Source organism: Littorina saxatilis, linkage group LG6 (assembly GCF_037325665.1).
Source record: "Littorina saxatilis isolate snail1 linkage group LG6, US_GU_Lsax_2.0, whole genome shotgun sequence".
Lineage (NCBI taxonomy): Eukaryota > Metazoa > Mollusca > Gastropoda > Littorinimorpha > Littorinidae > Littorina > Littorina saxatilis.
The window spans coordinates 26,473,616-26,498,751 of NC_090250.1; the positions used below are offsets into that span (position 1 = coordinate 26,473,616).

The window sequence follows — 25,136 nt, forward strand, 5'->3', positions numbered from 1 at the left end:
CTTCTGTTTTACAATGAGCAATACCTCAACAGCTGAACCCCATTGCAGAAGCAAAGTGGGTGTGGGAAGGTGTTTTTCTCTGAAGCATTTTTTTTTACACATTTCTAAGGAAAAATGTTTGCATACTGTATTTCATTTCAACTAAAGTTCAGGGGTTGTTGTACACCCGCCCTGTTCCCCTTCTGCCCCACACTGCCAGTTTGATCTTTGACTCTGCTATACAAATCCCCCCCCCCCCCCCCCCCCCCATCATATATTTTATCCATTCTAAATCCCTCCTCTTTTTCACTTTCCCTGCCATAAAACTTGGCATCCTCGTTGTAAAATTCCCAGCCAACTGTCTAGTTCTACGTCTAACACCTATCCCAACATGTTTCAAAACAAATAAATAAATATACACAGTCACTGTACCTTACACTTAAATACACATTGACTTAGAGGGCATTTCACACTACAACAGGAGGGTATTACATGCATACTTTCAACACAATCGCTTTCAGTCAGACTGCTCTCCAAAACAAAGAACTAGCGTTCAAGTCTCATAAATTGTCGACCACTCTCCAAAACAAAGAACTAGCGTCCGCTTTCATAAATCGTTGACCACTCTTATAAATCGTTGTCCACTCTGCAAAACAAAGAACTAGCGTCCACTCTCATAAATCGTCGAACACTCTCCAAAGCAAAAGAACTAGCGTCCCCTCTCATAAATCGTCGACCACTCTGCAAAACAAAGAAGTAAGCGTCCACTCTCATAAATCGTCGTCCTTGAAGTCGCCTTCTTGCAGCTCGGAGCCCTCATCCAGGGAATCGCACGATGCCATCATGTCCATCTGCTGAATGTCGGCGGGGTCGTACCTGGGTAGCTCGGTCATCATCTGCTCAGGGTAGAGCCAGGGCTTGTAGGCCGGGTTGTTCTTGGCCTTCCAGGTCGGGTACTTCTGGGCCGCCTTGTAGATCCTGTTGGTCACTTTGGGCGCCAGGATGCGGGTCAGCTTGTTGATGGCCCATGCCGGCAGGTTGCCTGAAACAAGAAAATGTATGGATTGACCAACTAGACAATTGGCTGGGAAGAATTCACAATGGAGACTACAGAAGGAATGTCAAGGACTTTTTAACTAGTTCTTACATGACAAAGGGACCTGAAATCGTTGACCGGAACGGAGAATTTGAAAACAGGGTTTTAGAGGATTAATATTACACTATTACATCAGTCACTCATAAATGTTGACCTATGTAAGCTAGATATTCACATCCCCTGTATTACCTTGTAAATCAAATGAATAAATGCCCCAAATAAAGATGCACTAGTGTAAACAAAACAAAACTGAATCCAGCCTCAGGCTACTTGTGCTACAGGCCTACACTAGCTGCAGCCGCTGCTGAGCAAAACACGCCACACAGCAGCACATTCATGATTCAAGGGCCTGAACATGAGCGTTGCAAAGGCCTCATGTGCATGAGTGTTTCAAGGGCCTGAACATGAATGTTGCAAAGGCCTGTGCATGAGTGTTTCAAGGGCCTGTGCATGAGTGTTTCAAGGGCCTGTACATGAGTGTTTCAAGGGCCTGTGCATGAGTGTTTCAAGGGCATGTACATGAGTGTTTCAAGGGCCTGTGCATGAGTGTTTCGTGGGCCTATACATGAGTGTTTCAAGGGCCTGTACGTGAGTGTTTTAAGGGCCTGTACATGAGTGTTTCAAGGGCCTGTGCATGAGTGTTTCAAGGGCCTGTACATGAGTGATTCAAGGGCCTGTGCATGAGTGTTTCAAGAGCCTGTGCATGAGTGTTTCAAGGGCCTGTGCATGAGCATTTTAGAGACCTGTGTATGAGTGTTGCTAAGGCCTGTGCATGGGTGTTACAAGGTCCTGTGCATGAGCATTTCAAGGGCCTGTGCATGAGCGTTTCAAAGACCCAAATAGAAAAAGAACTACAAAAAAGCTGACCAAGTACATTTTCTGTGTAAAGGTATGTGAAAAGAAACTGATGTCAAAACAACATGACAAGATCTGCCCACAAGTAGGGCAGGTTGGCTACAAAGGAATACACAATGTTAAATGTCAAAAACACATGACAATGCTGGCAACCTGCCCGAACGGGGACTTTATGCACTGTGTTAAAACAATGTCAGAGACACTGCTCACAAGGGATGGCTGCCTTAACAGAGGAGGCAACATGTGTTAAAACAATGTCACAGACACTGCTCACAAGGGATGGTTGCCTTAACAGAGGAGGCTACATGTGTCAAAACAATGTCACAGACACTGCTCACAAGGGATGGCTGCCTTAACAGAGGAGGCTACATGTGTCAAAACAATGTCACAGACACTGCTCACAAGGGATGGCTGCCTTAACAGAGGAGGCTACATGTGTTAAAACAATGTCACAGACACTGCTCACAAGGGATGGCTGCCTTAACAGAGGAGGCTACATGTGTTAAAACAATGTCACAGACACTGCTCACAAGGGATGGCTGCCTTAACAGAGGAGGCTACATGTGTTAAAACAATGTCACAGACACTGCTCACAAGGGATGGCTGCCTTAACAGAGGAGGCTACATGTGTTAAAACAATGTCACAGACACTGCTCACAAGGGATGGCTGCCTTAACAGAGGAGGCTACATGTGTTAAAACAATGTCACAGACACTGCTCACAAGGGATGGCTGCCTTAACAGAGGAGGCTACATGTGTTAAAACAATGTCACAGACACTGCTCACAAGGGATGGCTGCCTTAACAGAGGAGGCTACATGTGTTAAAACAATGTCACAGACACTGCTCACAAGGGATGGCTGCCTTAACAGAGGAGGCTACATGTGTTAAAACAATGTCACAGACACTGCTCACAAGGGATGGCTGCCTTAACAGAGGAGGCTACATGTGTTAAAACAATGTCACAGACACTGCTCACAAGGGATGGTTGCCTTAACAGAGGAGGCTACATGTGTCAAAACAATGTCACAGACACTGCTCACAAGGGATGGCTGCCTTAACAGAGGAGGCTACATGTGTTAAAACAATGTCACAGACACTGCTCACAAGGGATGGTTGCCTTAACAGAGGAGGCTACATGTGTTAAAACAATGTCACAGACACTGCTCACAAGGGATGGTTGCCTTAACAGAGGAGGCTACATGTGTTAAAACAATGTCACAGACACTGCTCACAAGGGATGGCTGCCTTAACAGAGGAGGCAACATGTGTTAAAAAACAACAACACATAAACAACAACAAGCACAAAAAAGCTGCATAAACAAGGACCATGACTATACCGCCATAGCAAAATAACAATCAGCATGCACTGACAGTTCTGGCCTTGGTAGGGTCTGGGGAGAGTAACACCTGTAACGTTTTATACATCTTTCTTTATTTGGTGTTTAAAGTCGTTTTCAACCACGAAGGTTATATCGCGACGGGGAAAGGGGGGAGATGGGATAGAGCCACTTGTCAATTGTTCTTTCTTTATTTGGTGTTTAAAGTCGTTTTCAACCACGAAGGTTATATCGCGACGGGGAAAGGGGGGAGATGGGATAGAGCCACTTGTCAATTGTTTCTTGTTCACAAAAGCACTAATCAAAAATTTGCTCCAGGGGCTTGCAACGTAATACAATATATTACCTTACTGGGAGAATGCAAGTTTTCAGTACAAAGGACTTAACATTTCTTACATACTGCTTGACTTAAATCTTTACAAAAATGGACTATATTCTATACAAGAAACATTTAACAAGGGTAACAAGAGAAACAGAATCCGTTAGTCACCTCTTACGACATGCTGGGGAGCATCGGGTAAATTCTTCCCCCTAACCCGCGGGGGGTGTTTTATACATATGCGGTATCTAATTTCAATCAAAATCTGTCACAAGCTACATGTATCTGAATTGCCAGTAAGTTTTTGTCTATTTAAACATAGATAATGACAAAATTATGTACATTCATTCTGTCTGTCTGTCTGTCTGTCTGTCTGTCTCTCTCTCTCACACACACACACACACACACACACACACACACACACACACAAACACACACCCACACACAGTTTCCCACATACATACTCACACACACACAAACACATTTCACACACACACACACACACTTTACAGCCTCCACACAACCAAGCCCTTCGATCTCCTCTCCTTTCTCCATGGCAATGGAAAAACACCTTATGAGTCACATGATAGTGTACTAGCCCACAATTAATTATTGACACATCTGCGTCTGGAGATGTGGATCAATAAACTGCCAGCTGTTAAAATTACTAGACGCATATATGTACTGAAACATTGCTAGTCTAACACTGTCATTCATGCACATCATATACAAATACACAAACACTGTGACGAAGAAAACACACACACATATATGCATGCACACACACACACACACACACACACACACACACACACACACACACACACACACACACACACACACACACACACACACACACACACACACACATTCCGTCTCTCATCTTAATTCCTCCTTAAAGATTGTGTCTGTCTTTATATCAAAATGCAGTCACAGATAGTAGAACTTAAAACTGCACCTGTAGGCTAACAATTATGTTAAAAGATCAATGTATACCCTCTTAAATGTAATATAGCTGCATTAATGGTGTGAAAATTTAAAAAAGCAGTCATACACATAAAATTAAATATGTGAGTGTATGACATGTGGGAGGTGTGTAACCCTCTAGAGCAGATGACGAAGATGACAAAAGAGCAATATCAATTTACGGTACAGGAGCTTGCCAGGTACCATGGTATGTATCTATACCCCTGGCCTCAGCCTGCACTTGCTCTTGACAAACCAACATGGGATCTTTGATGTTTGCAATCATCTTTGGTCTTGGCTCTTAAAATACAGACAAAGGCATGACAGACACAAACAGTCAGTACATGGAAAAGGGATATGGTCAAACTACATTCTCTCTCCTGCCTTGGCCAAAGGTCAAACCCCAGACACGGACAAGTGATGCCATAACTAGTTGACAATCAACTCCTTCCAGACAACAGTACCAACATTCACCCACCTCTGGGGTCTGACTGCGCCACATAGGTGAGCTGACAAGTTGTGTCGTCGACGTGACGAATGAGGTACCCTGTCAGGAAGGAGATGCCTCGGATCATCCCCTTCTTCACTGGCCGTTTCTGGAAACACAATTAGACAAAGATTAAGATCACTGTAATTAGCACATCCCTCCAATCATTTCAGGAGAACAAAAAATTCCCCCTTTTACATCTGAAAGTTTCTAAAAAAAAAAAGCTTTTATGCTTGAGAAGACAGCAATTTTTCTCCATCCATTAAAAGCAGAAATTGATCAGTTCTGTCAACTTCTGCCTTGTTCCCCCTCAACCCACCCTCCTCCAAACACATTTTGCTTCTCTCATAAATATGTAACCGAGTGCCGTAACACTACGATCACCTCGGGAGGCAAAGTGCAATCAAACAGGATTGAAAATGTTAGGGCTAATTTCTTAAGCCCTATGAAAACTGTTATGCAAACCCGAAGGTTTCCATGAACATACAGGCAATCGGAAACCACCAGACCCCATCACAAACAAAATTCCACAATCCACCGGTGTTGACTTAAAGGCCAACAACTGGGGTGCAGAGTCTGCTGTGAAAGGAGCGGTAGCCTCCCCTGTCACAAATAAATCATGGAAGTGCACGTCAGACCTCTTTTGTTTACCATAAGCCTGATTTAATTGGGCAAAGTCTACTTCACAAAGTCTACTTCACAAAGCTCGCTGCACAAAGCTCGCTGCACAAAGCTTAAGCATAACCTTTTCAGTCAAAATACATTGCTTAAAGTCTTCGTAAAGTCAACTTTGGGCTCAATTAAAGACGGCTTTAACCCCTTCACTGCCCAGCACGTACTAGGTACGTGGTCATGTTTGGTTTGTCATACGCCCATACACGTACTTACATCAGCACTTTTCAGAACATTTGTGAAAACTAAATGGAAGGTAACCACTGTCCAACTTCTTGTAGGGGTTTAAACACAGTTCTTTCCCAATGACCGTTCAGATAAGTTAGTACCACGTGGTGAAAACTTTTTTATAATTTTTTCCCGATCTATAAGATTCAAATTGGCCGCCGAAAGTCGGACATCAACTCGTAGACCTGTTTTCAAATGATACAGTGTTCTGGAAGCTCTACAAGAAGTGATTTATGGATTACCACACAGAAGAATACTGTTATGGGCTGTAATGTGAGTACCTGATGTTTGACACCAGTTTTAGCTGTGTTTTCTGCGGTTTTACGTGCTGCAGTGTGTGTGTGAAAGTTTGGAAACTGTAATTTTTTACAAAAGTGGTCATTATATCGATTTTTACTATAACAATCACAAACAAAGTCCAATGATCATGTTATCACATAATAGCCAAGGGTGTAAGCAAACCACATACCAAAGATCTAAGAGATATCTCAATAAATGATTGAGCAGTGAACAGATTAGACGGTGAACCTACAGAAGAAAGCGAAATTTGCCCTGCAGGCGCACAGCAATACCAAAATGCTGTTATACTGTGGCAGTGAAGGGGTTAACTGATCATCAGTGTGTGCGCACGTGTGTGTGTGTGCGCACGTGTGCATGCATGTGCGTGCATGCATGTGTCTGTGTGTGTGTGTGTGTGTGCGCATGCGTTCATGCATGCATTTGTGTTGTGTGTGTGTGGGTATATGCATGCATGTGTATTTGTCTTGTCTGTCTGCCTGCCTATGAGTTTGTCTCACTGTCTGTCTGTGTATGTAGCTTGAAATGTGTGCATGTGTACATTATACCCACACACATAGGGTATATTGTGAAGCATGTGCATATCTGCAACCATTTTGATCATTGTGTCAAAAACAGCTGCGGTGAATATCAAGCTTCTTTGATGTACAGGCTGTTACGCTATCACTGTGCCTTATGGTATCAGATGTAGGCTTTTACCTTACTGAACTAGCCCTTGTAGGTCGTTAAACTGAAGCACAGACATTTTATTTGCTGCCATGATATATAAGACAGACTAATAAGCCAAAATGCAACCTTCTCCCCCTCCATACACCCACACATGCAGGCGTTATGCATCAAGCATGTGTGTGCGCGATCTCACAATGTATACACACATTAACATAGACACACACACTCACACACACTGTATGAATCATATAGTCATACAGAGTAGAACCTATCTTTTAAGACAAAGCCCCCCCCCCCCCCCCCCCCCCCCCAGTTTAAGACTCAATTCCCCCTTTTCAAGACCTTACAGTGAAAATGTCTGTTTGGTAAAGTCAGTAATGTTACCTCCTTTTTGAGGCTCCCTCCTTTTTAAGAACTGATTTGCCTACATTTTTGGAGGTCTTAAAAAGGGGTTAAACTGTACAAATGAATAAAGTATCCTTCACTCCAGGTGAAGTACTTAAAAAGAGAAGAAAACATAGCAAAATCACACAGCTCAAGTCATACTGGCCACAGAAGTCAAGCAACCAGCCAACCAACCCAACTTGTGTCTTTAATGTCTCAGCTAGTAGCAGTGGAAACCTACTTTTATTAAGTTTTAAGACCCCCTCCCCCCCCCCTCTAAGACTCTCTCCCTTTTAAGACCACGTTTTCTCTGACTTTTCATTCATAACCTTTTCAAATTTACGCCCATTTTAAGACTCCCTCCTTTCTAGGACATGATTTTCTCTGATTTTGTTAAGGTCTTAAAAGGAGGGTTCCACTGTACTATCTTCAGTTCACTGTCCCGGTTTGAGACAATGACAAAATGTGCGAAACAAGCGTTTAGCTGAGGAGAGAACGGAAAAAATGTGTACAACAAGCGTTTAGCTGAGGAGAGAACGGAAAAAATGTGCACAACAAGCGTTTAGCTGAGGAGAGAACGGAAAAATGTAAACAACAAGCGTTTAGCTGAGGAGAGAACGGAAAAATGTAAACAACAAGCGTTTAGCTGAGGAGAGAACGGAAAAATGTAAACAACAAGCGTTTTGCTGAGGAGTCGAGGATGAAAAAAATGTGCAGGACACGCGTTTAGCTGAGGAGAGGATGGAAAAATGTGCAGGACAAAAAATGGTAACCACCAAAGGGAAGCTAGGATCTTCATATGGCACGTGCGACAGTGAGGGTTCCACTGTACTATCTTCAGTTCACTGTCCCAGATTGAGAGAATGGAAAAATGTGCACGACAAGCGTTTCTCTGATGGAGTTTGACAAAACGTGTGTAACCACCACAGGGAAGACAGGTTCTGCATAGGGCACGTGCCGACAGTGACAGCTGTCAGAAAATAACGCTGGGTCCCAAAGCCAACCTCTGTGAGGATTGTGTCATGTAGTCGTACAAAGATTGTGTGGAGGCAGTGTTAACTCCGCGACCCCACATGATATTGATTATACATGTACAAGCAATTATTCACTCTCCGTTTCACGAAACTGCAGCTATATCTAAAAACATGAACAAAAATGCTTAAATTTGAGGTGGTTGTAATAAATCAAGTTTATTTTATATGTGTGTGTGCTTTAAATGTTGGTGGGTGTTTTTTCCCCCAGTTGGAATCACACTACCATTGCAGTGGAAGAAGCGTTCTTTCCATAATGTTCCTTACATGTCAACTGTACAAGGGACGACAACCTAAACAAACACAGGTCCTGGCAGCCATAAGATAAGAAAGATTGGTCAGTTCATCAGTCAGTCAATCAGCCAGGTAAACACAAAACAAGAAGAGCAAACGCTCGATCGAGTCACTTTCGCAGTTCTGAATATTATATGAGGCATCAGATGGACAGGAAGAAATTGCTATTCACAACACAATGCATACCTGAAGCATACCTGTGACCTTGAAAAAGGTCAAAGGTCACCAAAGCAGACGTCAAAGTGTAGAGGTCACTGGGAGTCACGTTCACATAAAATTTGAGCCCGGTCACTTTTATAGTTTCCGAGAAAAGCCCAACGTTAAGTTGTGTGTTGCCGAACAGAAAAGGCTAGTTATCTCCTTTGTTTTTCTGATAACGTTCGTAAAAGGCTACAGATGTAAATACTTTGATGTAAAGAATAATCCTACAAAGTTTCAATCACATCCGATGAACTTTGTCAAAGATATAAAATGTCTAATTTTTCCTTTGACGCTGACCTGTGACCTTGAAAAAGGTCAAAGGTCAACGAAACCATCGTTAAAGTGTAGAGGTCATTGGAGGTCACGACTAAACAAAATATGAGCCCGATCGCTTTGATAGTTTCCGAGAAAAGTCCAACGTTAAGGTGGTGTCTACGGACGGCCGGCCGGCCGGCCGGCCGGATGGCCGGACAGACTAACACTGACCGATTACATAGAGTCACTTTTTCTCAAGTGACTCAAAAACCAGACAGTTAAAGTAAACAAGTACATTATACTACATTGTAACCCCCAGGGCGGGGATGTAGCTCAGTCGGTAGCGCGCTTGATTTGTATCCAGTTGGCCGCTGTCAGCGTGAGTTCGTCCCCACGTTCGGCGAGAGATTTATTTCTCAGAGTCAACTTTGTGTGCAGACTCTCCTCGGTGTCCGAACACCCCCCCGTGTGTACACGCAAGCACAAGACCAAGTGCGCACGAAAAAGATCCTGTAATCCATGTCAGAGTTCGGTGGGTTATAGAAACACGAAAATACCCAGCATGCTTCCTCCGAAAACGGCGTATGGCTGCCTAAATGGCGGGGTAAAAAACGGTCATACACGTAAAATTCCACTCGTGCAAAAAACACGAGTGTACGTGGGAGTTTCAGCCCACGAACGCAGAAGAAGAAGAAGTAACCCCCATTTTAAGACCTCCAAAAATGAGAAAATCAGGTCCTGAAAAGGATGGAGTCCTAAAATGGGGGAAATTTACACTGGTTTATCAACAGCAAGACTAAAAAGACAGGGTCTTAAAAGGATAGGAAGTCTTAATTTAGGGGGGTCTTAAAGGGGGGTTCAACTGTACTCTAAAATAAGAGAAAAGACATGAACAAACTTACTGCATGATTAACAGAATGGTTGAAGATAATCTTCTCATCTCCCATGTCTAGCCATGCTCGCTGTGTAACAAAGTCTCTGTTCTTCAGGGGTGTCGGGCATTTGACTGCAACAGAAAAAATAACAACAGTATTGCAATATGAAACACAGCTTTAAACAAAAGCATAATACAAGTACCACAACAGTGGAGCCCTCTTTTCAGACACCCCCCCCCCCCCTCCCCCATTTCAGACTTTACCCCTTAAGACCTTATTTCCTGTTCAAAATCTATGTAAATTTACCTCCATTTTAAGACTGTAATGTTTCCTTTTTAACAGCGCTGAAAGTTCAATAAATGGTGTACTCGCCTTTGGCTAGTGTTTCTGAAAATGTACTAGCCAGAGAGCAAACTTTACTAGACAAACCAATAATTTGTTTCAGCAACTTTACTTGCATTTAGGGAGTAGATGAACATTTCTACTCGCCAGTTACATGTTTAAACTCGCCATGGCGAGTAAATTACTCACCACTTTCAGGCCTATTTAAGACCTGATTTTCAGAGGTTTTAACAGATGAGTTCCACTGTACTGCAGTAAAATAAGGGGGAAACATCATCAAAATGTCACAACTCGGAACCGAAAGAGAAAATGCATTACAGCTTGCACACATTAAATTAGTTCAATTAACACTTTCACACGATCTAATCTGTGAATTAATTAGCGTGACACTTGCTACAATGTAGCATACTATATGATGTGTGCAAGAACACTTTGACACACAATGTGCGGAACATCTTCTGTTTGTTTGTTTACTTGCTTGTCAGTTTTTAATTAGCTCTAACTCATTTAATGCATAAAAAATGGTTTCTTTTGCCCCTCTCACAAAATGCTTCTTAGACTTGACCACAACTAATAATTGCTTGCCTTCACGCTCCAGTGTCATAGCAAGACACTCCTCAATAAGCAGAACAACGCATTACACCACATAGTTTACTTCAGATCACACCACCATGTAAATTGCTTTAGACACGCACATGCTGCTAGCATATAATCTAACTGTCAGCATCACACTCGTGAGACACGTTTTTCTGTTTTCTTCTTTTCATTGAGCCATGGTGGCTTCATTCATAAAGAAATATTCAAGCTGTAAAGTTGATGGTTTCTGAGCACAAAAATGTTATATGAAGTCTTATATCGCGCTTATCTCCAGACTCGAACTCAAGGCGCATGGATCTATTTATGCCGTGTGAGATGGAATTTTTTACACAATACATCACGCATTCACATCGACCAGCAGATCGCAGCCATTTCGGCGCATATCCTACTTTTCACGGCCTATTATTCCAAGTCACACGGGTATTTTGGTGGACATTTTTTTTATCTATGCCTATACAATTTTGCCAGGAAAGACCCTTTTGTCAATCGTGGGATCTTTAACGTGCACACCCCAATGTAGTGTACACGAAGGGACCTCGGTTTTTCGTCTCATCCGAAAGACTAGCACTTGAACCCACCACCTAGGTTAGGAAAGGGGGGAGAAAATTGCTAACGCCCTGACCCAGGGTCGAACTCGCAACCTCTCGCTTCCGAGCGCAAGTGCGTTACCACTCGGCCACCCAGTCCTTTGTCCTAAAAACAACATTCTTGACTTGAATAAATACAGTGGACCCCCCCCACCCTTTTTTTTTTAAGACATGAGGTACATTGATGAACAGAAAATGTGAAGAAACAAGGCCATTATAGGGGGGTTGATACTCTTACATCAGTCAGTCGTTAAGGGGGTTCCACTGCAGTACACCAGCAAACATGATCAACTCTCTAGTTGAATCACCAGACATTTTTTTTCTCAGTATTAAAACAATATAGTCACGCATCCAAACCATGTTCTGGTTGCTTAAAAAACCCATTTGCGTGCCAGCAGCATCACCCTTGAGGGAAGATTAAAAAGGCCGGAAAAATCTAATCATCGTTACCAAACAAGCGGGGCACAAATTTACAATCCTCCCTCATGCAATAACCATCTTCTTTTCCTCCATACTCACCCCACCCCCCCCCCCCCCCACCTCCCTTTGGCAGGAAATAAGATGAATGAGAAGCTGGCAGAGTATGGTACAGTGGAACCCCCTTTTTAAGACCCCCTGATTTAAGACTTCCCCTTTTTAAGACTTTGATTTTCTTAGATGTTCGATTCATAACAGCTGCAAATTTACCCCCATTAAGACTACCTCTTTTTCTAAGACCTGATTTTCTCAGATTTTTGGAAATCTTAAATGGGGGGTTCCACTGTACAATATTCTGTTGGCCTGATAGAGAGTGCCCAATGCTGAAGAACCCTTATCACTGTGGTATTTTCACATGCACACTGGCACTTCACCTGAACACTGTACTGTGTCAATTCACACACTAAGGTAAAGGCCAAAGATAAACTGACGCTTCCTGCATCATGTGCATGTTCGGGAAAGCAGAGCGGAGTCACATCATTCCACTTATGAGAAACTTGAACACACAATAAACAACATGCCAAAAAAGAATCCTAGCTGGTTTTATTTTACAGCAGAACAATTAAATGCAGCTAGTATATGAGACTGTGCCAAAAGGTCAGGTGTCATGTCTACTGTCCCGAATGACACACGATTGCTGACATTTCACCATTGCCAACAGAATAAACAAATAAGAAATAGGTAGAAAATGAATGTGAAAACTGACTTTAATTGTTGATCAGTATTTTCTATACCACTAACAAATAATCTACTTGCACATAGCTGTTTGGCAAATGTATGTTGCATGGGACACACTGACATGAAAGTGGAAGATGTTTTTCCCTCTAGAGAAACTACATATCAAGTTACACTTTTTGTGCTCTTCCATTCCAGTTGGCAATCAATTGTTAACGCATGTTATTAGAAAAAATAGAACGAAAACAGATTAGATAGAATGAAAAATGTACTGGTGATGTCATTTGGGACATACTGACATGAAAACGTCACCTTTTGGCACAGTCTCATATATGCATAGTCTAAAAATGTGTCCAAAGGTAAACACACACACGCACAATTTATATGCGCGCACACAATTAGTAATCGTTTACGTCCCTTTTATAAAACAACACCAGCAAAGAATGAGGTACATGTACGTATCTATAAAAAAAAAATTAAATGATTCATCTATTTCTACGGACAGAGAGAGAAAAAACAGTAAAAAGGGCATAGATGCCAAATATCAATGGTCAACCCCCCCCCCCTCCCCCCCCCTCAAGCAAATCCCATTTGTTTTGGCAACTAGAAGAGTTGCCAGTACCTGATGCAATAGTCTCTGCCAAACCCTTTTGCCAATAGGTGCTGGACCAACTTTAAAGGAAAACTTCCCTTCCGGCTTTGGACAGAGAGTAAAAATACTAAAATAAAAACCATGACGGAAAGCTGACTAAACTTTTAAGGAAATTTCATTGCAGTTTTAATGATTCATTAACACATTGATACTCATAGGCTTCCATGCGAAAGTTCTCGGTGTTGATCGAGGATGTATGCTTGAACCTAAAGCCCTATTTAAGCCCAACAAGGACAGAGCAAACCCACTACAGGGGAACCCCCCTTTTAAGACCCCCCGATTTAAAACTTCCTCCTTTTTAAGACCTTGCTTTTTCAGATTTTCTGTTCATAGCCTCAGTAAATTTACCCCCATTTTAAGACTCCCCCTTTTTACATTTAGTCAAGTTTTGACTAAATGTTTTAACATAGAGGAGGAATCGAGACGAGGGTCGTGGTGTATGTGTGTCTGTGTGTGTGTGCGTGTGTGTGTGTAGAGCGATTCAGAGTAAACTACTGGACCGATCTTTATGAAATTTTACATGAGAGTTCCTGGGTATGATATCCCCCGATATTTTCTTCATTTTTTCGATAAATGTCTTTTATGACGTCATATCCGGCTTTTTGTAAAAGTTGAGGCGGCACTGTCACACCCTCATTTTTCAATCAAATTGATTGACATTTTGGCCAAGCAATCTTCGACAAAGGCCGGATTTCGGTATTGCATTTCAGCTTGGTGGCTTAAAAATTAATTAATGACTTTGGTCATTAAAAATCTGAAAATTGTAATTAAATTTTTTTTTATAAAACGATCCAAATTTACGTTCATCTTATTCTTTGTCATTTACTGATTCCAAAAACATATAAATATGTTATATTTTGATTAAAAACAAGCTCTGAAAATTAAAAATATAAAAATTATGATTAAAATTAAATTTCCAAAATCGTTTCAAAAACTATTTCATCTTATTCCTTGTCGGTTCCTGATTCCAAAAACATATAGATATGATATGTTTGGATCAAAAACACGCTCAGAAAGTTAAAACGAAGAGAGGTACAGTAAAGCGTGCTATGAAGCACAGCGCAACCGCGCCAAACAGGCTCGTCACTTTCACTGCCTTTTACACTAGCGGCGGACTACGTTCATTCTGTGAGTTCCACAGCTTGACTAAAATGTAGTAATTTCGCCTTACGCGACTTGTTATTTCTGTGATACTTGACATTACAAATTCTGCTTCAGCAATTACAATAATCCTTTGTGATAACATTAATCAACCACTGCAAATAAAACAGAGATGGTATCCAAGAATAGATTGGTTTTTGTGAGTCCATAAACAATTAAAAATATGAAAAAATTCAGTCACTCCCTCAAGCTACAGGGTAGACCCCAGCTGGTGGAAAGATTTCATCAATGACGTGTTACGCGCATGAACTGTGGTGCGACAATAAGACTGTCTCCATGACGTGCGTGCAGCTGGGTTGTTATACTTACAATCAATCAACACACCTTCCCCCTGAGGCCGTCTCCAAATGGCAATCCCAAACTACTGTTGGGTTTAATGTCTACACCTGGTCATTTTTACATTTAGTCAAGTTTTGACTAAATGTTTTATCATAGAGGGGGAATCGAGATGAGGGTCATGGTGTATGTGTGTATGTGTGTCTGTGTGTGTGTGTGTGTGTAGAGCGATTCAGAGAAAACTACTGAATCGATCTTCATGAAACTTCCCATGATAGTTCCTGAATATGATATTCCGAGACAGGTTGTTCATTTTTTTTATGAATTACTTTGATGACGTCATATCCGGCTTTTTGTGAATGTTGAGGCACTCTTTTTCCAACCAATTTTGGTCAAGTAATCTTCGACGAAGGCCAGACTTTGGTATTGCATTTTAGCTTGGAGGTTAAAAAATTAATTTTAATGAGTTTGGTCATTAAAAATCTGAAAATTGTAATTAAAATGGTTTTTTTTTATAAAACAATCCAAAAATAATTTAATCTTATTCTTCATCTTTTCTTGATTCCAAAAACATATAAATATGTCATATTCGAATTAAAAACAAGCTCAGAAAATTAAAAATATAAAAATTATGATTAAAATAAAATTTCCGACATCAATTTTAAAACAATTTCATCTAATAATTCCCTGTCGGTTCCTGATTCCAAAAACATATACATATGTTATGTTTGGATTAAAAATATGCTCAGAAAGTTAAAAAGAATAGAGAAACAGAAAAGCGTGCTATCCTGCTCAGCGAAACCACTACCGCGCTGTATTGGCTTGCCAATTTCACTGCCTTTTCCCCGACTGGACTGACGATGCTATACGGTCTTGGTGAAAAAATGCAGTGCGTTCAGTTTCATTCTGTGAGTTCGACAGCTTGACTAAATGTACGTAATTTCGCCTTACGCGACTTGTTATTTGTTTTGCTCACTCGACGTGTACCTGTTCAGCTGGGGGCTTTGTTTGATAGTTGTTTTGAACAACTGAAACAATATTTTTTAGCTTTCTTGCTGTTTTTACATTTAGTCAAGTTTTGACTAAATGTTTTAACATAGAGGGGGAATGGAGACGAGGGTCGTGGTGTATGTGTGTGTGTGTGTGTGTGTGTGTGTGTAGAGCGATTCAGACTAAACTACTGGACCGATCTTTATGAAATTTTACATGAGAGTTCCTGGGAATGATATCCCCGGACGTTTTTTTCTTTTTTTCGATAAATACCTTTGATGACGTCATATCCGGCTTTTTGTAAAAGTTGAGGCGGCACTGTCACACCCTCATTTTTCAATCAAATTGATTGAAATTTTGGCCAAGCAATCTTCGACGAAAGCGACTTCGGTATGGCATTTTAGCTTGGTGGCTTAAAAATTAATTAATGACTTTGGTCATTAAAAATCTGAAAATTGTAAAAAAAAAAAAAATTTATAAAACGATCCAAATTTACGTTCATCTTATTCTTTATCATTTTCTGATTCCAAAAACATATAAATATGTTATATTTGGATTAAAAACAAGCTCTGAAAATTAAAAATATAAACATTATGATCAAAATTAATTTTTCGAAATCAATTTAAAAACACTTTCATCTTATTCCTTGTCGGTTCCTGATTCCAAAAACATATAGATAAGATATGTTTGGATTAAAAACACGCTCAGAAAGTTAAAACGGAGAGGTACAGAAAAGCGTGCTATTCCTTCTCAGCGCAACTACTACCCCGCTCTTCTTGTCAATTTCACTGCCTTTGCCACGAGCGGTGGACTGACGATGCTACGAGTATACGGTCTTGCTGAAAAATTGCATTGCGTTCAGTTTCATTCCGTGAGTTCGACAGCTTGACTAAATGTTGTATTTTCGCCTTACGCGACTTGTTTTTATTTCAAATAGGTTCATTATTACAGAAAGGTATGATGAGTTGTGCAAACATTATGTCCCATTAAAACATTAAACTGAGACTAAAAAGACACTGTACCAATAGGAAGGTTTCCGCCAGTTATCTCTCTGAGGTTTTGGGTGCGTGCCCCTTGCGGGGGCAAAAAACATCGAGGTCACAAGCAGGGTCAAGGGGAAGGTCGGCTGGGCGGACAGGAGTATGACGGCTTTAACTAGTGCCAAAACCTGGTGTTACCCATTATCACGTGATATTTGCTAATTAACGCTGTCAGTTACTGTTTTCATCTGTTAGTTACTAATTTTCACGGGAAAATTACTAATTTTTAGTTTCGGCACTAGCAATCCGTCAGGAAGTGAGCCAAAACTAAAAATTAATAATGAACAGGTGAAAGTTAGTAATTTTTCCGGAAAAAATTAGTAATTTTCCGGGGAAAATTAGTAATTAACACATGAAAATTACAATTATGAGGTTTTGGCACTAGTAAGTCGTCCTTTTGGAAGGTTTCCGCCAGTTATCTCTCTTTGAGGTTTTGGGTGCTTAGAGAGTACCGTACCCCTTGCGGGAGCAAAAAACATCGAGGTCACAAGCAGGGTCAAGGGGAAGGTCGCTGGGCGGACAGGAGACTATTGCAAACTGTCACGATTCAGACACATTATCTGAAATCCACATTTTCACAGTCAAAGTAATGGTAATATAAATTATAACCGCCGCTATCTGCTGACATCACTGAGGTAAATTTAAGCAAACAAAATTTATCAACAGTGACAAAAACAAAGATTTATTGCAGAACAGGATTCGCTAAAATTAAAAATGTATTTCTGACATAAACAAGCCCCAATAATGACACTTAAATGTTTCTGACACAATCACCAGTATGTTCGATGTTTCAACCCAGCTGTTGTTTCCCCAATAGTGTGATCTGATACTGTACATGATAATAAAACATAATTATATCATACACGGACGGAGCAAACATAAAATCAATCATTAATACAGTGTACATTCCAAGCGCAACAGGTGACTAACTTCAGCACAGCTAACATATACTGTCACAGATTACGGTCACAGTAGCATTGAACCTTTTCATGTACCTGAGCTCAAAATAAATCAACTCCTGTTGAAAACAAACAATTACAGTGTTGCTATTTTGTGCTCCATAGTTAGAAACACGACTAAAAAGTTCAGGTCTATTGTATAGCTAAGCTTCCACCATGAAATCAATAATCTGCTTGTGTGTTTTCCTAAGAATGATTCTATTGACGCCATAACATTGTCTCTTTGCTGTTTGAACTAAGAAGACTTCAGTTAGAGAAAACTTACACTTTTGTCAATGTAACCTTTGTGATGCACAAACAGCAAACAGCCAATGCCAGATTACAGCAGAGGCGTTTTAGCATGACAAACTAGCACCTTGCAAGAAAATAAAGGGGCTGTTTGAAAGGCAGTTTAATTTGAAAACTAATTCCTTTGGATATTTTTGTGCACCAGACTGTCAGCTGGCTGAAGTTTAAATTCTCACCCCTGCGAAATTAATTGCTACAATGGAACCCCCTTTTAAGAGCCCCCAATTTAAGAATTCCTCCTTTTTAAAACCTACTTTTCTCATATTTTTGTGGAGCTTTTAAAAGTGGGGTTCCACTGTATTTTTTATTAGGGATGTTCAGACCCCCCCCCCCCCCCCCCCCCCGATCCGCACACCCTTATCTATCTGCTTCCATCACCCTGACACAACTCTCTGCCCCCTCACCCTGACACAACTCTCTACCCCCTCACCCTGACACAACTCTCTGCCCCCTCACCCGAACCCCTCTCCCTAAACCTCATCTCTCAGTTTCCATCTCATTCAAAAAGCCGTTTGTCTCTCTTCCTCTCTCTCTCTCTTTGATGTGAAAGACACATCATTAGCAGTATCTATCACAGATCATCATATATTCAGCTATATATGTCTAAATCAAGAGAAAGGAATGGATGTAAGTTTCACATGGGCAATGACAGGACCAAATATTTCCTTGTTAGGATGTGCCACATATTGTCCCCAAATAAACGTAAAGGACTTGTCCCACTCAAACAAACAAAAGCACAAACTTTAATTCAACCATGGACGGATGTGCAAGTTGCAACATGCAAGGAAAATGTTTTCAAAAGGGATGAAGTGCGACACATCAAAGGTGATTCTGCCAAACAATAATCTGCTTCATGTAGCGTGCATTATTTTCAAAAATATAATTCACATACTTATGACCAACCACAAAAATAAAACACAATTTTTCATTAATTTGTACTGTGCACACCCAAGTTAAAATAGCTATCACAATGAACTTCTTGCTGATTGGAATTTGGATCTTCCTTTATGACAATATGTGCATGAAATCCACTCACATATGCGCATACTACCGCCCTAACGTAGCAGACGAAGATAGCCTCAAACAGTTTGAGACGTCACTCAAGAAAGCATGCAAGATCAAGCGCACAAACATCATCATAGCAGGAGACTTTAACTTCCCTGGTTTTGACTGGACAACAAGCCCCATGACCATGAAGACACCAGTGCCCCACCCCCAGCTCCACCAGGACTTCATGGACATGATCAGTGAACAAAACCTGGAACAGATGGTGAACAAGCCCACTAGACTGGAAAACACCCTGGACCTTGTCCTCACAAACGCACCAGGCCTCATCTCCCGTGTGGAGATAGTGCCAGGACTCTCTGACCACGACATCGTCTACTTTGAACTAGCAACCAAGATCAGCCTCAAGAACGGGTGTGCGAGACCTATCCCCTTGTATAGCAAAGCTAACTGGGAACAGATGAAGGAAGACATGCGGGAGCTACAGAAGAAGATAGCCGAAAAGAGTACAGATAGTACGGTGAATGAGTTGTGGACTGTTTTCAAAACAGACCTGCTACAGAGCGTGAAGAAGAACATCCCACACAAAAGACCTAGGAAAAAAGACAAACAACCATGGATCACACCATCCCTAAGAAGGCTGATCAGAAAGAAAAACAGAAAATACAAAAAGATGAAGAAACAGAACACAGACGCACTGAGGACTGAGGTTAAGTATCTCAGAAGAGATGTACAGAAGGGCATCCGCAAAGCATACTGGGAGTACATAAGCAACCTTTTCACTCCTTCCAAAGAAGAAGCTGACTCTCTACCATCAACAAAACGCTTCTGGACCTACATGAAACATCAACGCTCCACTTCATCCGGGATACCTCCTTTGAAAAACAAGGGGCGCCTAGTCACTGACTCTAAGCAGAAGGCGAATGTCCTGAATGACCAGTTCTACAAAGCATTCAGTGACGGACGCACCTACACCAGCGAGGAGTTCCAGACGAAATGCACCATGTCCAGCGACCAGGAATCTTTTCCCGCCATGGATGAAATCTCCATCTCAAAGAAGGGAGTTGAAAAACTCCTTCTGAACCTGGATCCCACCAAAGCAACTGGCCCAGACGACCTATCCCCCCGTGTCCTCAGAGAGCTCGCACCCGAAGTTTCACCAGCACTGACGACCATCTTCCAGGAATCACTCCGCTCAGGGTCCGTCCCGGATGACTGGAAGACTGCCCATGTCGCCCCAGTATTCAAAAAGGGCGAGCATTATGACCCAATGAACTACCGCCCAATTTCTCTCACAAGCGTTTCGTGCAAGGTGATGGAGCACATTCTGGTCAGCAGCATCATGAGTCATCTCGAGTCCAACAAGATACTGTGCGAAGAACAACATGGGTTCAGAAAAGGTCGTTCATGTGAAACCCAACTGCTTGAACTCTTTGAGGAACTCACAACCAACTTAGAAAAAAGCCTCCAGACTAATATAGTTGTCATGGATTTTGCCAAGGCATTTGACAAAGTCAACCACAGCTTACTGTGCCATAAACTCCACCACTATGGTGTCCGAGGAAAGGTCAACGACTGGATCGGGAGCTTCCTCAGTGGGCGCCGCCAGTCAGTCGTCGTGGAAGGGGCAGAGTCTGACTATACTGACGTCAAGTCAGGAGTACCCCAAGGATCTGTGCTGGGCCCATGCCTCTTCCTAGCCTACATCAATGACCTACCGGACAGAGTCACTTCAAGCTCGCGCCTGTTTGCAGACGACACCATGCTGAACAGGCCAGTGACTTCTCAACAAGACCACGAGAGTCTCCAGGACGATCTGCGAAGCTTAGAAGCATGGGAAGAAGAGTGGGAAATGTCATTCCATCCTGACAAATGCAACACCCTCCCAATGACTCGAAGCAGAACAACCAAGCCCCACGACTACGTGCTCCATGACCACCAGCTGGAGTCGGTGGACGCCATCAAATACCTGGGCGTCACCATTCAGAAAGATGCAGGTTGGGACAAACACATCAACAACGTGTGTGCCAAAGCCAACAGTGCACTAGGCATGCTGAGGAGAAACCTGAAAATCGGATCTCCAAAGACAAAAGAACTAGCCTACAAATCACTTGTCCGACCAATAGTCGAGTACGCTTGCACAGTCTGGGACCCGCACAAGATCAAAGAGGTCAGTCAGATTGAAAAAGTGCAGCGTAGGGCAGCTCGTTTTGTTCTCAACAGACACAAACAGACGGCCAGCGTGGACGACATGCTCAACGAACTAGAGTGGCCCTCGCTAGAAGAACGCAGGAAAGAGGCCAGGCTCTCCATGCTGAAGAAGATCACATCGGGATCCGCACATGTGAGGTGCGAGGAGCTACACCTACTCGCCCCAAGGGCTAGAAGAGGAGTCCCCACAGAGAGACAGCAATTCAAGCGGATCCCAGCGAGAACAAACTACAGAAAGAACAGCTTCCTCCCAAGAACAATCAGGGACTGGAACGAGACCCCTTCATCCCTCCTCCTCTCACACCCCCAGGCCCCAGACTCCTGCACTGCGCATTGTGCAGGAACTCCCCAGCCCCTAGTAGATTCTAGCTAGGGGTTTTTTTTTTTTTTTTTTTTTTTTTTTTTTCACTCTTTGGAATCTGCAACCCTCCACAATGTGACATAATGGTCAGCCAAAATGACCGTGGTCACAATATGGAAGAAGAAGAAGAACTGTAAGATGTTATGTTGGTTAAACATTGCTGACAGTACAGTATTTATCATTTTATGTAACAGCAGTGACAATGCACCACTGCCCATCACTCTTATCACGCCTACAACCATCACATTGTAGGTGTACGTATGCCGTGTTTTTAATACATGTGCGCTCTACTTAGCAGCAACAGTTGAGATAACGAAGTGATGAAACTGATCCATTACCAAATCATCCGTGAGGTAACCGACCAGCGACCTGCTAACCTCTAGTGCTAACCTCTTGTGATACAACCACCTGAACTAGGAGTATGCCTTTTGCTTGGAGTGGGAATGACAGAGACGCTAATAACTCAAAAGATCTCAGTTTGGTGAAGCCACCTCCTATCAATTATTATAACTAATTGACTGCGTTTTAAATTAAAATACAGCGTTGGTATTGCAAGGAATCTATTGTGCTGTCACCTGCACAAACACAATTCATAGATCTACTCTGACATGTTAACTGGTATAAATTTATAAACCCAAACATGCACACACGCTTCCTCTCTGACAACCACAGCGATTAAAGTACAGTTGCCCTGATTTATACTCAGTATAATTTATAGCCTATCCTTTATGAAAGACCTTGCTTTTTCAGATTTTACATACATAATCACTGTAAATTTCTCTCCAATTTAAGACTCTCCCCTTTTCATTACCTGATTTTCACAGACTTTGAATGGGGGGGGGTCCACTATACACACATAGAGATGTTAACCATATGCACGCACACACAGAGCGTGGACCTACTTGCATAGTAGCCGATATCATTGTTGGGGTTGATGACACAGATCTCGAAACCTTCCAGCATGGAGTGATCCCACGTTTTCCGGTACTGTGGGTCGTGGATCACATCATACATCACTGACGCTGGTACATCAGCAAACGTTGATCTGATCTGAAACAGTATTGTAAATGTAATTCACTCTCAACTCAAGTTAGGGTTTAGATTGGATAACCTAAACTTATTACACAGTTACCGGTCTTCAATTCTCTATGAGCATTGATACACATTCAACTGGTCAGCCCAAAGTGCCAATGGTATGTAGGAAAGACAGAGCAGGTAAAACACCACAAGAAATGTTACCTGTTGGCAGTCCATTAAGTTGATTAACAACTTTTTTTATGATGTGTCACAGACGATTTAATTACCTCTCTTTTTGTCATCATAATCTCATTCTGTGCGATCCCCTTGCTACAGATCTCTGATTAGAACTATAAACTTTGAGTTTGACCCTATATTATTATAGTGTGTGTGTGTGTGTGTGTGTGTGTGTGTGTGTGTGTGTGTGTGTGTGTGTGTGTGTGTGTGTGTGTGTGTGTGAGTGTGTGTGTGTGTGTGATACTTCGTTACATATATTGATGTGTTTTCATGTTGTTATGTTCATTGTGAATACTTGACAACCACAATTTAATTTATTGAGTTATTGTAATATAATTTATATATTATGCATTGTATTGTCAGCAATAAATATTTGGAACCCCTGATAGTGATAGTGATAGTTGTCCAGTGTTGTTGCCAGGCCTCGGTCTTAGGTCTCTGACTCATTTCTTTCTGATTTGACCTAGCCTTGTCCAGTCGATGGACCAATAGTTTTTAAGTTTTGGTGGTCAACTGACCGATACATATATATTCGTACAAGGCGGACAAGGTCTGCAATGAATGGAATGGGAGTTGCAAAGTCGGAAAACAAACCCCGATCGAAATGCTCATGTTTGTTACGAGTGAAAATGCACTCGGTGCCGAGTCCATGTTTGTCGTCATTGACACTCGAGGCTGCGTTTACGGAAATACCCAATCCAGCCAGTGTACCTATTTACCGAAAACGGCGCAAACAGCGGAAAGTTCATCAATATAATACTACGGCATGGCAATGCGAAGATCAGGCAGGATCCCTACATTCGCACACCGGGCACTGTATTGGAAAGGGTAGGTCAGGAATGTACTGCCAAAAATCAGCAAATGAGCGCCATACACTAATTTCTGTGAGAATGAGATAATAAAGTGTTATCATTGTTCAATTGCTTTATTGTCATTTTTGCGTAAAATTACTAAAAAGATAGATTTAACTCCGGACTGTAAGTTATTTTGCATTGCATGTATCAAAGGTATGGTGGTACAATTTGGACCTATTGTTTTTTTAAAGCCAGGACATTTGGACCTATTGGTTTTTTTAGGGAGGTCCAAATGACCTATTGTCTTCTTAGGCTGGTAACAACACTGGTTGTCTGTCATTTTATTTTGGTTTAAAGCTGTGTTATGAATTGCACATTATAAGCAAAGATCAATCAATCAATGAGGCTTATATCGCGCATATTCCGTGGGTACAGTTCTAGGCGCTCTGCAGTGATGCCGTGTGAGATGAAATTTTATACGGCCAGTAGATTGCAGCCATGTCGGCGCATATTTACCTTTCACGGCCTTATTCCAAGTCACACGGGTATGGTAGACAATTATTAACTGTGCCTAAGCAATTTTGCCAGGAAAGACCCTTTTGTCAATCGTGGGATCTTTAACGTGCACACCCAATGTAGTATACACGGGGGGTGGTTCGGACACCGAAGAGAGTCTGCACATAAAGTTGACTCTGTGAAATAAATTTCCGCCGAACCTGGGATCGAACTCGCGCTGACAGCGGCCAACTGAATACAAATCCAGCGCGCTACCAACTGAGCTATATCCCCGCCCCAAGATTGGGCTTGTTTGAAGCACTTAATTCAAGTCCAACTTGTAGCATGTAAAATACTTAACATTTAGGACACATTCTCTACTCAGTGACATGTGTCATGAGCACAGGAGCTAGACTTCTCACCAGATACTGTGTAGCTGTAAATACCCTCCCAATACGCTTGCGTCTTTAGAAATGTTCAAAATGATAATTAGATTTTCAAAAATCAAAGAAACACCGTGCCCCTTAAATTCGCCCATCCCTAGTAGAGATCTATGTTTGGATCCATGTTATTGCGACTGAATCAGTGAATGACTGAAAAGTAAGGTAGTGGCTGAACCTGTGAAAGTAAAAGTAAACAAACCAAAACTGGAACTGGAAGTTGAGTGGCTGCTGCATACAATCACTTAAATTCAATGTGTTTTAACAAAATGAAACAAAACGTGTACCCACCTTCACCATATTAAAGTCGGACAGATCGTTTGCTTTAGTCCACACCATGGTCTTCTGTTTGTCGACTTCCAGTTTCCAACCATCATTATTATCGCACACTTCTTTAAAACGTTTAAAATCGGAATCCTCCGCAATTTTCACGGTTCCTACTGGCATCGTCATTTTGACTAGTTTATTTGTAGCACACTCTTCGGTTTTTAATCCGTTTTTCTCGTCGAAACCATCACAAAATATCTCCGCCTGAAAATGCTTGTCGTGTTCCCTGGGAATCGACTTCGTCAGTCGCTATCGGAA

The 25,136-nt window shown here is 41.8% G+C and overlaps 2 protein-coding genes across 2 annotated transcripts in view; both read right to left on the reverse strand.

The window, feature by feature from the left end:
* LOC138968860 (uncharacterized) overlaps positions 1 to 25,136 on the reverse strand; it is a 510,049-nt gene that overhangs the window by 307,687 nt on the left and 177,226 nt on the right. The window lies entirely within an intron of this gene.
* Positions 238 to 25,135, reverse strand: LOC138968861 (START domain-containing protein 10-like). Its single transcript, XM_070341529.1, has 5 exons — positions 24,843 to 25,135; positions 22,471 to 22,618; positions 9,975 to 10,078; positions 5,033 to 5,150; positions 238 to 1,021 (listed from the first exon to the last, which is right to left on the reverse strand). The coding sequence occupies exons 1-5, from the start codon at positions 25,002 to 25,004 to the stop codon at positions 750 to 752; spliced, it is 804 nt and encodes a 267-aa protein (XP_070197630.1). The 5' UTR covers positions 25,005 to 25,135; the 3' UTR covers positions 238 to 749.